At 40.2% G+C, this 12500-nt stretch overlaps 2 protein-coding genes and 1 pseudogene across 3 annotated transcripts; 2 read left to right on the top strand and 1 right to left on the bottom strand.

Moving 5' to 3' along the window:
- The first annotated feature begins 1242 nt into the window (after positions 1-1242).
- Positions 1243-4274, top strand: LOC137988639 (uncharacterized). 2 transcript variants are annotated; one of them, XM_068834622.1, is made up of 3 exons: positions 1243-1432; positions 1552-1814; positions 2143-4274. In XM_068834622.1, exons 1-3 carry the CDS (start codon positions 1258-1260, stop codon positions 3229-3231), a joined length of 1527 nt encoding a protein of 508 aa, XP_068690723.1. In that variant the 5' UTR covers positions 1243-1257; the 3' UTR covers positions 3232-4274. The 2 variants fall into 2 exon arrangements, with proteins under 2 accessions (XP_068690723.1, XP_068690724.1); XM_068834623.1 differs by having other exon boundaries at positions 1292-1432; positions 1556-1814; positions 2143-3521.
- On the bottom strand, positions 3541-5464 carry LOC137988643 (uncharacterized). Its single transcript, XM_068834626.1, has 4 exons — positions 5312-5464; positions 5006-5234; positions 4879-4904; positions 3541-4683 (listed from the first exon to the last, which is right to left on the bottom strand). Exons 1-4 carry the CDS (start codon positions 5462-5464, stop codon positions 3541-3543), a joined length of 1551 nt encoding a protein of 516 aa, XP_068690727.1.
- Positions 5465-8501: 3037 nt separating this feature from the next.
- On the top strand, positions 8502-9654 carry LOC137988641 (uncharacterized; annotated as a pseudogene).
- Positions 9655-12500: the final 2846 nt, after the last annotated feature.

Raw genomic sequence — 12500 nt, 5'->3', positions numbered from 1 at the left:
AGTCATTATGTTTTAAGTTGTTCTTTTCCATGCCAAGTTTAGTTCGTATACATGTTGATCGGCATTTGTATGCCTAAACTTAGTTTCTAACGTTTTCAACGTCAGTATCATCTTTGTTGTAACGCCGGTTTCAATAGCTTAGTTGTATTTTATGATATTTATTGTATTTCAGTTCGAACCGACTCTCGCATCGACTCTCGATTTTCGACCTCTGTCTTCAAGCTCAGTGTACGACTTACGCTTTTCATTGGTCCTTCGATATTTGGAAATCGTCTAAGTCTGTACAAGAACTCAATAAATAATTACAATTCAAGTTATTCAAATTTCTGTCGAGTTCAAGTTATCAGACGCACCATTGGCTCTTCGGTAGCTATTCTCGAAGTTACATTAGGAATTCTCAGAAAAAGAGTATCTTTGTTAATGATCATATACATTGGCCCGTGATCACCGCCGTTTCATAAAACATGCATGATACTTAACCTCTCTACTGCTAAATTAAATCTTAACTTACTACAAAGTTTAACAAAGTGAAACATACGAACAGATTTCATAACTACTAATAATGGGCATTCACGCATCATTTCGGTTTCAAAACTGTGATTGCAAATGCTACAATTAAGGTCAATTGGATCATGAAGGTTGGTGGAAAAGACTAACATGGCGTATTCTAAATCAACTGTAGTTGTAATTGACGACGAGGGTTCGGTATCATGCCCTGAAGTCATGACCGGGATCGGGATTGGCCGAATAAAACCATCGGGATTTCGGGATGAACGGAACATTTTGGTCACGATGGCGGGATTGAAGAACACTATTAGGGACCCTCATAAATTAGTACTACGTTATTTAGTTTTGGAGTAGTTTTCATACAAATTACGTTTCATGTTTTCATTTCTAGACGGCCATTCACTTGGTCATTTCCCAAAGAGTTGATTGATTTCGTTAATTTAATTACTCAAAGGACTGTTTCAAATCTCAAAACCAATCGATAACCCTTTTAATTTATAATTAAATTGAATTGAGACCTTGGTCTTCTAACATTGACAATAAATGTTATTCAACTACATTTGTTGTTGTTGTTTTTTTAAACCTCTTATTTGATCTTAGCCACGTCCCCTTTCTTGAAATGAAGGAGCCCATGAAATAAATCAAGTTGATTGCTATTGACACATTCGCCTTAATCACAGCCCGCCATCTTGATTTTGACGTCACAGCGTTTGACACCAAACCGAGGCCACGCGTGGAAAGCAAACAATCATGGCGGACAAGCAAGGTGAAAGTTCTGCTGAGTTTTGGCACAAAAATCTTCATACCATACCCAAATTTACGAACGCTTTTATTGAAAAATTTGCGTCAGACCATCTTCCGATTAAGGCAACGCTGACAAGAGGATACAAATTCTTCCACGAGTCTTACATTCACGATGTCGAAGGTGTGTTTGTATAAAGGTTGAGCGTTCGCCATGTTTTTCTTGTTATCAAGCAGTAGCTCAATGGTCCTTAATCTTTTGAGCTAAATACTATGACTTATATTTTGCGCATTAATTTGCAGTTAGACTTGCTATGAATGATGATGAGGGAGTCACGATTCGTGCGAAGTGCTACAGAAGCATGAAGAAAAATGAAGAGCCGCACAATCTTCTTGTCGTGTTCAAACGTGAAAGAGAGCCTTGCGTCGATTCGTTTCGTTGCAGTTGTGCTGCTGGCCAGGGGCTTTGCCATCATATCATCGGCTTAATGTACACGCTGGCGCATTACCAGATGCTAGGAATGAAAAGTGTGCCACCAGTTATATCTAAAACATCGAGACCTCAGGTTAGAATGGGAGATTACACACTAGACATGTGACATTTGTGTCAATAAATGATAATTATTGGACGAGGTTGAGCTAAATATCGTGATTTGTCAGTGGTGAGCAGATCAATTAAGGCTGAAGCCGAAGCTGAAGGCCAAGACAAATAATGAAAGGAAGGAAAGGAAAAAAATTGCATGAAATGATAATCAGAATTATTGGTAATGCAAGGTTCCAAAGTTGAAAGCAATAGTGCATAACGAATGAAAGCAAAGTTAACCTGGGAAAATGTCTTATTTTTATCTTCCAAACCAGAATTTATCAAGCAATATTTTAATGTTTGATTTTCAGACTTGGCATATCCCTAACCGAGCAGATGGTGTCAAGCCTCGCCCAGTTATGGATGTCACTGTACAAAAATTAAAGAATCCCACCCAGCAGTCAGCCCAAGTAAAAAAGAAACGAAAAGTCTCTGGTGTGACAAGTACTGTTTATAAGCCTTTTGAAGAACCACTCTGGTCCCTTGATTTACCAACGATCCTAAGTCCAATATTTGAGGGGCTTAATCCTAAGCCTGGTTTTCTGAGAGTATGGCCAGATGATGACGAAGATGTCCTATTAACAGAGAGCAACTATGGGCTAGTTCCCAAAGGATCTGTTTTATCCTACCAACAGTCCCTTCCAAGTAAAAAGACTGCAGCTGCAACAAACCTCAGTCTTCCTGTGCCTGACTTTCAGCTTCCAGTTTTTACCCACCCTCCAACTGTACTGTCTGAGAAACAACAACTGCACTATGATTCCCTGACTGTCACCATGGAACAGGCCCTAGAATATGAAGAGCAGACCAGAGAACAATCTGCTTCTAAGGACTGGCACCGACTACGAAAGCATCGTCTAACAGCCTCAAACTTCAAGCAAATCTGCTCCAGGAGAAAGGATCACGAAACACTTTCAGCCAGGCTTCTGAACAGCAAAGTTGTGCAAACAGCAGCAATGAAGTATGGCATAGAGCATGAGGAAGAAGCAGCTCAACAATATGTCCAGCAGTTTGGTAGAAATGTTTTTCCAGTGGGCTTTGTGATAAACCCTTCCCTCCCACACCTAGGCTGTAGCCCAGATAGAAGGGTTTATGATGCAACAGAAAATCATTCATGGGGTCTGTTGGAAATTAAATGTTCCATGTCTGACTATTTGTCAGACCTTAAGTATCTAAAGGTAAATGAAAGAAGTGGTACCTATAGTTTAAGAAAGACCCATGCTTATTATCACCAAGCCATGGGTTGTATAGGACTAACAGGTAGTGCATGGGAGGATTCTTTTGTTTATTGTCGCAAAGAGTTTCATTGTGAGAGAATTTACTATGATGCTGATTATTTTTCTGAAATGCTTGAAAAACTCAACATGTTTTATTTCAACTTTCATTTGTCTTCTGTACAGTGAACATTAATGATGAGCAATAACTATGCTATAACTAATAACAGGCAAACCATTTTTTGCTGAAGGAAGCTAAACATCCAATTTAATTGATAAATATAAAATAATGTTGTTTGAAAATGTGAACAAATCTAGTTTAGTTAAAGTAAAGGGATTGTATTCTCTTTGGTTAACAGGATTCTAGTCCATAACATGTTACAGTATGATGTTGGGAAAGGTTCTCATCATATGGTTTAATTTTTATATTCTTTTTAAGACTACCAAAGTTTATCAAGTGCACAACTACACTTTTACTTCATCTGAAAAAAAATAAGTTTACCGTTCATAAAATAAGGGCCCCTGAAAGTTGGTTATTAAACAAGCTACAGTCCATATCTGATTTATGCTTCCTGCAACAGTGAGGGGGATTACCCGATCAAAGTAATGAAACTCTTTAACTCTCCTAATCGCCCTTTCAACATGAACACGCAGGTTGTGTAATTTTTTGCTTTCTTGGAGGTCATTTTTAGAAAACTGCCTCTTACTGGAAAGAAATGAGGGCATGACAACTTCACATCCAAGGGGAGTTAAAAGATCCTGAATAACAAAACCTTTATCAGCCATAAGCTGATCCCCAGGCTGGAGAAGTGGTAGAAGCCCAGACTGCCTTACCAGCTCTTTGTCTGATATTGACCCCTCAAATAAAGAACTGATGTGAATTATTTCCCCTGAAGGTGAAATAACAACATTGCCCTTGTAGGTGGTGTGGCTCTTATATGACGAGTACATTTCACTATTTAAGACTAAACTTGATGGTGCCTGAACCTTTATCTCAGATGCATCAATAATTCCCCTGCAGTCTGGGTACATGGACTTGAAACAAGTGGGCATGTTCTTCTGGATTTTTGCCCTAGATGGCCAGATACAAGTACTCCCAAGCATGAAATAAAGAAAATTTATCCAGGATATAAAAACTCTGCTTACCGTTGTTTGGGAAATGTTAAAGCTATCAGCTAGTACTTGGTTTAAGGTACCAACCCTCAACTTTTGAAGAACTAAATAAAACTGGTCAAATAAACTTAGTTTGCAGCCTTGCATAGTTTTCCTAAGGCCTTCAACTTTCCTTATCCCTTTATTTCTAAGGCGTTGCATTTGGGACCAAGAATACATATTCTGTGCGGTGGGAGTCAGAGCTCTAAATGTCGCAACAAGAACATCAAAAGAAGGAAAACCGGTGTAAAACCTAATGATGCTGTTGGGTTTCATTTTTAGTTGTATATATATTGTTTGCTTATCCAGTGCTGCCTCCAACTCCTCAATTCTCTGATTTGCTGCTTCAAGCAGCTCCTCTGTGGTCTTGGCAGGCTCACCAGAAAAAATATAATCGTGGCAATTCAAGGTAGGTGTGTATATGGGCTCGGGGGAGTTTGAAACAACAGGAGAGGATGGCAGTTCCGGTTGGGCCTCCATAGAACTTTCCTCAACACAAGCTTGGCCGGAAGTTGATGCTATGGATTAAAATGAAAAACATGAAAATACGTCCGATTATTGTACGATTTTAACCAAGGAATGTTTAAAGAAATACTGAAAACAATATTTACTTGTGACAGTGACAGTGTATATGGGCTCAGCGGAGTCTACAACAACAGGAAGGGATGACAGTTCCGGTTGGACCTCCACAGAACTTTCCTCAACACAAGCTTGGCCGGAAGTTGAAGCTATGGATTAAAATGAAAACATAAAAATACCTCTGATTATTTTACAATTTTAACCAGTGAATGTTTAAAGAAATACTGACAACAAAATTTACCTGTGACAGTAACAGGGAACGATGGAAGGCTTACATCAAATAATCTCACTCGTGCAGGTGGTGGTTCTCGTTTTTTTGGAGATTTTCTTTTCTTTGGTGATCTTGACCAGCTAAACATACTCGGAACTGCATGCTTCTCCAGAACACGCTCCCCTGTTAAAGTTGTCTTAAAATCCCCTTCCTTAAAGTGTACAGAACATACTCTTGTGCTGTTTGTTATCTATAGATGAAACAGATCATAATATTTATTGTAAACACACGTGCGCTAAGATGACATCGACAACTTAGCCAACTTACCTGGAAAGTTTTGCCCACGTCTCGCCGTATTTTCACAAGCCACTGCTTTCGAATGAATTTATCACTGGGAAATTGGTGAAAGGTGAGGTTTGGAACTTTTTTAGCGCGATTATTTTGACATTGCGGCACGCAACAGTGATCTCTGTTCGGCATGATCTTGTCTCCTCAATCGCCGGAAGTTGACCTTTACACGCGTGGCCTCGCATTGGTGTCAAAAGTTCATGACGTCAATCCCAGATGGCTGCTGTGCGATAAAGGCGAATTATTCTTGGAGTAGAGGAAATGACAATAACTCAAGTACATTCGTATTATTACAATACATTTTAGGCACAAATAACGATTTCATAGTTCTAAAACCGTCCTCCAATTTTAGAACTATCAGGACATCATGAATCTCTATGAATTCCGATTACCACGCGGGAACAATCCAAATTCCAATTCGATCTGGATTAGTGGGCCTCAATTTAAAAAACTGTGATAGGTTGTTTGCCAGCTGAGAGGTCTGTATTGCGAAAAACAGTGACCGAAGTCACCGTTTTTCGCTATACGGACCGACCCTTAGCTAGTAAATAACTTGTTTTTTCTTCTCTCTCCCTTCCTCTCTGAAATCACTTTTTAAATCGTTGACTCGCATCGCGTTTGATAGCGAATGTAGTATTGAGCGACTTACAAACTGAACGTTTCAAAGAGGAATATTTTTATTTGAATTCTATTTTCAAACCTCTTGTCTAATAAAAAGTAGCTTCTGTATGTAAATAGGATTCGGTGTCAAAAAGTGAAAATTTATGGTGAAGGACTAAAACTCTCCGAGCGTTACCGTGCCCGTGGGCACAGATAGGAAAATCCGGACCGCGCGAAGAACAAATCAGATTGTAGGATTTGATATAATGCTGAGTCTTACAGGGACCAAGAGCCACAACAGATCTATCGCATCCATGAAAACGACAAGAAGCGGTTGTACTCAAGGAGAGTGTTGAATATTGAGCATGGCTCGTTCACGCCGCTTGTATTTACAACTACAGGAGGGATGGGGAAGGAATACATAAGATACCATAGTCGACTGGCTGAGCTGATAGCCGCCAAGAAAGGAGAACAATACTCGCAAACAATTTCCTGGATCCAAGCAAGGACATCCCTTGCGCTCCTTCGGTCGGCCCGGGTTTGCCTTCGAAGATCGCGGGTGAAGCGCCGTGCCGCGTTTGACTAAAACAATTGTGATATTGAAATCGCAGCTGCCGAAGGAGCCAATGACATTGTTTAGTTTTTCTTAGCAGCGTTGTATATAGGATTTAGATTTGCCATTCGCCTTTCGCTTTTCTGGATAGTTTTGGATACTTTTAGATTTATCAGATTATTTTTGAATTTATTCAGATTTTAATGTCTTCAGCAAAAAAAAAAAAAAAGAAAGAAAGAAAAAAATTGAAAAACACCATTCCCCATGCATTGTAATTGATAGAATTGTTGTGAAGATCATTTTTTACCATTTTAATAGATTATATGTTGTAAATTTAAGATTGTTTAAGAACTTGTTAATAACATTATTATTATTATTATTATTATTATTATTATTATTATTATTATTATTATTATTGACAATTAGCACAGTCTATTGGGTGTTTTTTCGACTCGAGATTTTCCTTAAGCATCGCGCTACATCCCGTAGCCTTAGATGCTGAGAATGTATCACAGAATTCTTGAAGTTCCAAGGAGACAAGCTTTTTCTAGCGTTCCAAAAACGAAACATTATGTACACGCATAATGTTATTTATTGTTTCGAGCCATGACACTCAAGCATTGGTCCGTAAGCCTGGTTTGTGTCAAGTATCACCCCTGGATTTCTCTCGAGCAATTCGCCCTTCTTCCGTTGGCCCTTGTACCGTCGGTATCTCGCCAAGAAAACAGAAAACATTTTTTCCTACAGTAGTTCCAAGAACTTTCAGGCAAGTACCTGTTCTCATTTTGGACTATTTAGTTCCCTCTTTAGCCCTTAGTTTACAATATTGTTTCCCAGGCGGTCATATGTCGGCAACACGTGTTTTGATACTTGGCCATTCCTTTACTCGCCATTTACGCGAATATATAGGGCGGAATGCTGCTCTAGATGCTAACTTGCATATTCTCGAAGACATAGAGTTAAAATGGCACGGGGTCGGGGGAAGAACAGTCCTTAAGACCGTTCAATTTGATCTTTCTGTGGTTGAATTGTTCAAGCCTGACATACTTATATTACAGCTAGGCACTAACGACTTAAGCCATCTTTCTCCAGTGAACGTTGGCTCAGCAATTGAAGACCTTACCAGGTCCCTCCATGACTCGCTTAAAGTCAAATGTGTATGTGTCTGTAAAACTATTTATCGAACGGGGGCACCTATCTTTAACAAGAACGTAATCCTCTTAAATCGGTATTTAAAAAGTAGTGCTAGAGCCCATCCCCTAAGCAATGTTCTGGAGCCATAAAGGGTTTTGGAGGGCAAAAACTAATTTTATGGCCCATGACGGGATACATTTAAACGGCATTGGTCAGTACGAGCTCTATCGTAGTTTGAGGGGGGCAGTTCTACGTTGCCTACAATCGTTATAGCCGCACATCAGGCAAATTGAAGCCATGTAACAAATTTGAAACAACTTCTATACTGCCCGCCTTGCCCAGGCATTTTATGATTTTTATTTTATTGTCTTAAGATTTGCCAGTTCCTTTTTTTGTTTTAAGCCAAGCCGAATTGTCAGTTGTTGTTTGTTTTAACAGCCCCTGTTTGTTGTTTGCGTTGGGTTTTACTCACACGAGCAATGGCTGTGCTTGTTCGGTCATTTGAACCATGGTTGGCACGTCCAACGTGCATTTATGGCTTTGGCGATGATTTATTTTATGCTTACTCCTGCCGTATTAGTGTACAATTCTTTGACCGCCTCTTTACGAGTGGTCCAATGCACTCGGCACAGGCGGTAATGCATTGTTTTGGGAACTTGGCCGTTTTCTCTTTTTCCCTTTTTCATCCGGTTATATATCATTGCTCGTGAACCAGATTTACGGAGAACCTGTGGAACTGCCCCACCTCAACGGTGACCAAAAATTTAGGATGGAATTTCATCTTGTCATTTTACGTCGTATTCCTTCTTATCAATTTTCTTTCAAAATCAAACAACATTCCATCGTATTTAATTGCCTAGTTTTATCTGTTATCGATAAGTCATGCCTCCTAGGAAGCGTCCGGGACAGCCATCAAGTCATGATAGGCCGCCAAACACGTTCTAAGCGAATGCGGACATCAGAGCTGACGGCAACGGTCCCACCTGTACCTGAACCAACTAATAACAATCCCGGTTTGGTCTCCTTGGACGTAAACGCTCTCTCCGCCACCACCATATCGACGGCCATCTCGGAAGCGGTGAAAACAGCATTATCTAAGGACAGTTTACCGAGATCTTCAGACAAAACACATTTGTGGACAGCACGTCGATTGAAACCACATTAGCAGACCAGTCTCAAGCCGACCTGTCCTCAGATAGCGTCACCTCAGCTGTGAGCAGCCATGTCAGTAGCCTCACCGGTGCAGGTACAAGAAATGATTCTCTGCCTCTGAGTCTCGACAATGTTCAACCTAAACATTTTTTTTACTAGAGTGTCAGTAAATCTTAGTTCCCGGGTGGGTTCAAAAATTAAAGCTAAAATCTGGGCTAATGACTATGTATAATTTGGGGCCTTATTAGCATCCACCTCTCAAATCGATAAGTATGCGTTATCTATGACACCTTCCACTGGGCCATCAAAGCACCCGCGGCTGATCCTTGAGCCGTATCACCCAACAAAGAAGGTTTCCAACATGCAACAGTGCGTTTCGGCGTTTGACATTTTTGTCTCGGTCTATACTGAGCGATACCAGAGTTAAACCCCACAGTTGATAAAGTATTGCGAGGTAGTCCGTGACATTGCTTTGTCGAACGGGGATTGGCTCTGGTATGACGAACAATTTCGTTATCTGAGGCAATCTGCACCCGATAAATATCCATGTTATCAAATACATTGGGAACTTTGGTTGAGGGCCTCAGCTAATTTTCGGAGATCACAGTCGATCCCCAATAAGCCCCAAACCTCAACACGCCAGCGTTTTCGTTCGAATTTTTTCCCCCGAGGCACGTGTTGGACATTTTATGCCGGAAAACACTGCCAAGGGTGTCAGTTCGAACACGTCTGCTATAAATGTGGAGCAAAGCACCCAGCAATGCAATGCTCAGTACAAACCCCTCAACAGCAGTCTGGTGGAGTTAAACCAAAAGGAAACTCTACTCAAGTATCAGGCCCTTCACAGCCCGGCAGTAACCCCAGTAAGGGTGGAACGGCTTGAATGCCTCTTACACTGTTATGAGCAAAACAAAAAGCATTTTTTTGTCGATGGTTTCCGTTGTGGCTTTCGTGTTAATTTTGTTGGTGATCGGCTTCCTTTTCAATCTCCTAATCTTAAAAGTGTCCTCGCCCAACCGGAAATTGCTAGAATGAAATTTGCGTAAGGAATGCGATGCAGGCCGAATTGTGGGTCCTTTTAGAACTCCCCCTTTTGCGAACTTTCGTACCTCTCCCTTGGGCGTTGTACCTAAGAAAGACCCGTCTGAATTTCTTTTGATTCATCATTAATCCTATGCAAAAGGAAATTCGGTTAATGATGCTATTCCTGACTATTGTTCCTCTGTCAAATACGCATCCGTTATTTAGTGATACGACCACAGCCATTAAAGCCACCGGGGAAGGTTGCTTTTTAGCTAAAACCTACATCAAGTCGGCTTTTCGTATTATACCAATTTATTCTGCCGACTATTCCTTGCTGGATACGAAGTTTCATAATTTGTATTACTTTGATCGGTGCCTCCCCATGGGTCTTTCTTCTTCAACTTAACACTAAATCCCTGATCAACACATAATACTCTGATGTTTGGACGTCTGCTTATTGATAATGTCAACAACGGCAGCGTTATCAGTAAACAACATTACACACTTATCAGCCATTAAATGTCCCCAAATGTGCATCGCGAGGACAATTGGAAATGACTCTAAAACGGCAATGTTATAAGATTTCCACGTAAGCGGTCATTTGCCTCCGAACCAGTGCTTACCAAAGGCAGCCCCGAAGCTTATTGAGCCCGCTGCATCGGTATAAAGCTCAAGGGTATGCGACGTTTCTCATGTATCTTCGAGGAAAACTGATTTGCCGTTGAACTTGTCTAAAAACCACAACCACAGAAGGAGATCCTGTTTCGAGCCTTTACATAAACGAATATGGTGGTGTGGCTGTCGGACGCCCTTGGTAAGATCGATCAGACGACGAAGAAAAGCACGGCCCGGGACAATAACTTGACAAGTAAAATTTAGTAATCCTATTAAAGACTGAAGTTCTTTTAGCCTCACTGTGCGACGTTTATAAAAATTGTGCAAGAGCATGCGGCATTTTTGAAGCTTTTCGTCGGGTAGACGCGCTTCTCTTCTCACCGAATCAAGGGTCCTGAAGGGTAATGCCTGCAAATTACAATACTGTATCAGGGCCTACGTTTTTTGCCAGAGCAAGAGGTACCCCTAGATGATGGCATAAAGAAATAAAGTTGCCCAAGTCGGCCTCGCAACGGTCTTTGGTTTTAGCAATAAACAAAAAATCGTCTAAGATGTGGAAAACAGATGAGGCACCCAGGCGATGAATAGACAACCACTCCAATGCGGTACTGAAAGCTGAATGTTTCTCGATTTCCTTTTATTTTCTTCAATGTTTTTGGGTTTAGTATTTTACTGAACCACATGTCTTCTCAAGGGGTATTTAGCAAAGATATCTGCCATGGCACTGTAATGATTTACGATACCAAAATAATATCGTGTACTAATAGAACTACATATTACGCAAGGACAACTTGAATCTCCTGAAAATAACAAAACCCATCTCAGTTGACAGTTATGAAAAACAAAGGACTGTCAAGTTACTGCACTAGCACACGTGCGCAATGCGTTCCTACTTTAAAAAAATATTCCGTATCTTCTCAATTCCCCCTCCCCCCGCCAAAAATCCCGTATCCCTACACCTTTTTAACCTAAATATTCCGTGTTCTTATCTCTTCTCGGCCTCTTGGCTAAGATTAGTTTCTCGGCCCAGGGCTACGGTCAAGTCCCATTGTCCTACGTGCGGTACTTTTTTCAGTGCCATAAGAGGTAGGCACAGAACAGTACAGTTTCGGCTGTTTGTTCGTTCTCTCGAGAAGCGATCACTAGGGTTTTTTGGTTTTGTTTTTGATAGTTTTTGTGTTCAGCTCGAATGCTGAATCATGACGAACTTTCTGAGAACTATTTACTACTTGTAGCTTTTGTTGATATGAGGATCGATGATAGAGAGAGTTTTGGCGATTTGAACCCGGACTGGACTACTGGATTTCAGCTTTTAATTTTTCTTAACGAGATTTCAGTTATTGTGGAACGTTTGGTACCAAGTTATTCTAATACTGAAATCAAGATCATCGAATTGTAAAAATAGAACTTTGGGCTGTACTATAGAATAAGCAATTACGGAATTTTAGATTTTTGAGCATTAAGAGAGATGGAGTACAGATGTTGTCTTCTTGTCTTCGCCACGGCAGATTTAAACAGTTTTCAAGCACCGAAACCGGGATTACGGAACCGGACTTCGAATACATGGCCCGGTTGTTCGAAAGCCGATTAACTTAATCCAGGATAGCGTAAAATTTCATTTTTTCAATGTTTTGGTGAAAGTTTCGTTTGCTTATTTTTGTTTTTCAAGATTGACTTCTTCTAAGGTAAACTTTTACCGAATATCAGCCTTGAACAGCATTTGTTAATTTTCAACCTGAGATTAGCGTTCATCAGCTTTTGAACAACTGGCGCAGAATGATAAGTTGCTGAACTATGATTTTTAATAAGTTTTTCGGATGTTTAAGGCTGATCTTGTAATTTATGGATGTGGGATTTGAATAAAGTCTCATTCAAAAGAAAAAAATAAAAATAATAATAATAATAATAATAAATAAATAAATAAATCCCGTATCCTGATAACACGCTAATAGGGCTTCCTTGTTTGTATTTGCAAATTTACTAACATTAATAGTGGGTTTTTACAGCAAACAACTTCAAGTTATATTACAGATTTATCTTTCTGGTAATCTCTAGCCATTTTCCGAAGTTTACCTGTAGTTGAAGTTCACT

The sequence above is a fragment of the Montipora foliosa genome, unplaced genomic scaffold (genome assembly GCF_036669935.1).
Source record: "Montipora foliosa isolate CH-2021 unplaced genomic scaffold, ASM3666993v2 scaffold_423, whole genome shotgun sequence".
Classification (NCBI taxonomy): domain Eukaryota; kingdom Metazoa; phylum Cnidaria; class Anthozoa; order Scleractinia; family Acroporidae; genus Montipora; species Montipora foliosa.
Note: the sequence above shows the minus strand (reverse complement) of the source record. Positions and strands in the feature narration are given on the sequence as shown.

Coding starts and splice junctions, on each gene's coding strand:
- LOC137988639 (XM_068834622.1), top strand. CDS start 1,258: ATGGCGGACAAGCAAGGTGAAAGTTCTGCTGAGTTTTGGCACAAAAAT. Junction 1,433..1,551: donor TTACATTCACGATGTCGAAG/GTGTGTTTGTAT, acceptor ATTAATTTGCAG/TTAGACTTGCTATGAATGAT. Junction 1,815..2,142: donor CTAAAACATCGAGACCTCAG/GTTAGAATGGGA, acceptor TTTGATTTTCAG/ACTTGGCATATCCCTAACCG.
- LOC137988643 (XM_068834626.1), bottom strand. CDS start 5,464: ATGCCGAACAGAGATCACTGTTGCGTGCCGCAATGTCAAAATAATCGC. Junction 5,235..5,311: donor ACGTGGGCAAAACTTTCCAG/GTAAGTTGGCTA, acceptor TTTCATCTATAG/ATAACAAACAGCACAAGAGT. Junction 4,684..4,878: donor TTGAGGAAAGTTCTGTGGAG/GTCCAACCGGAA, acceptor GCTTGTGTTGAG/GAAAGTTCTATGGAGGCCCA.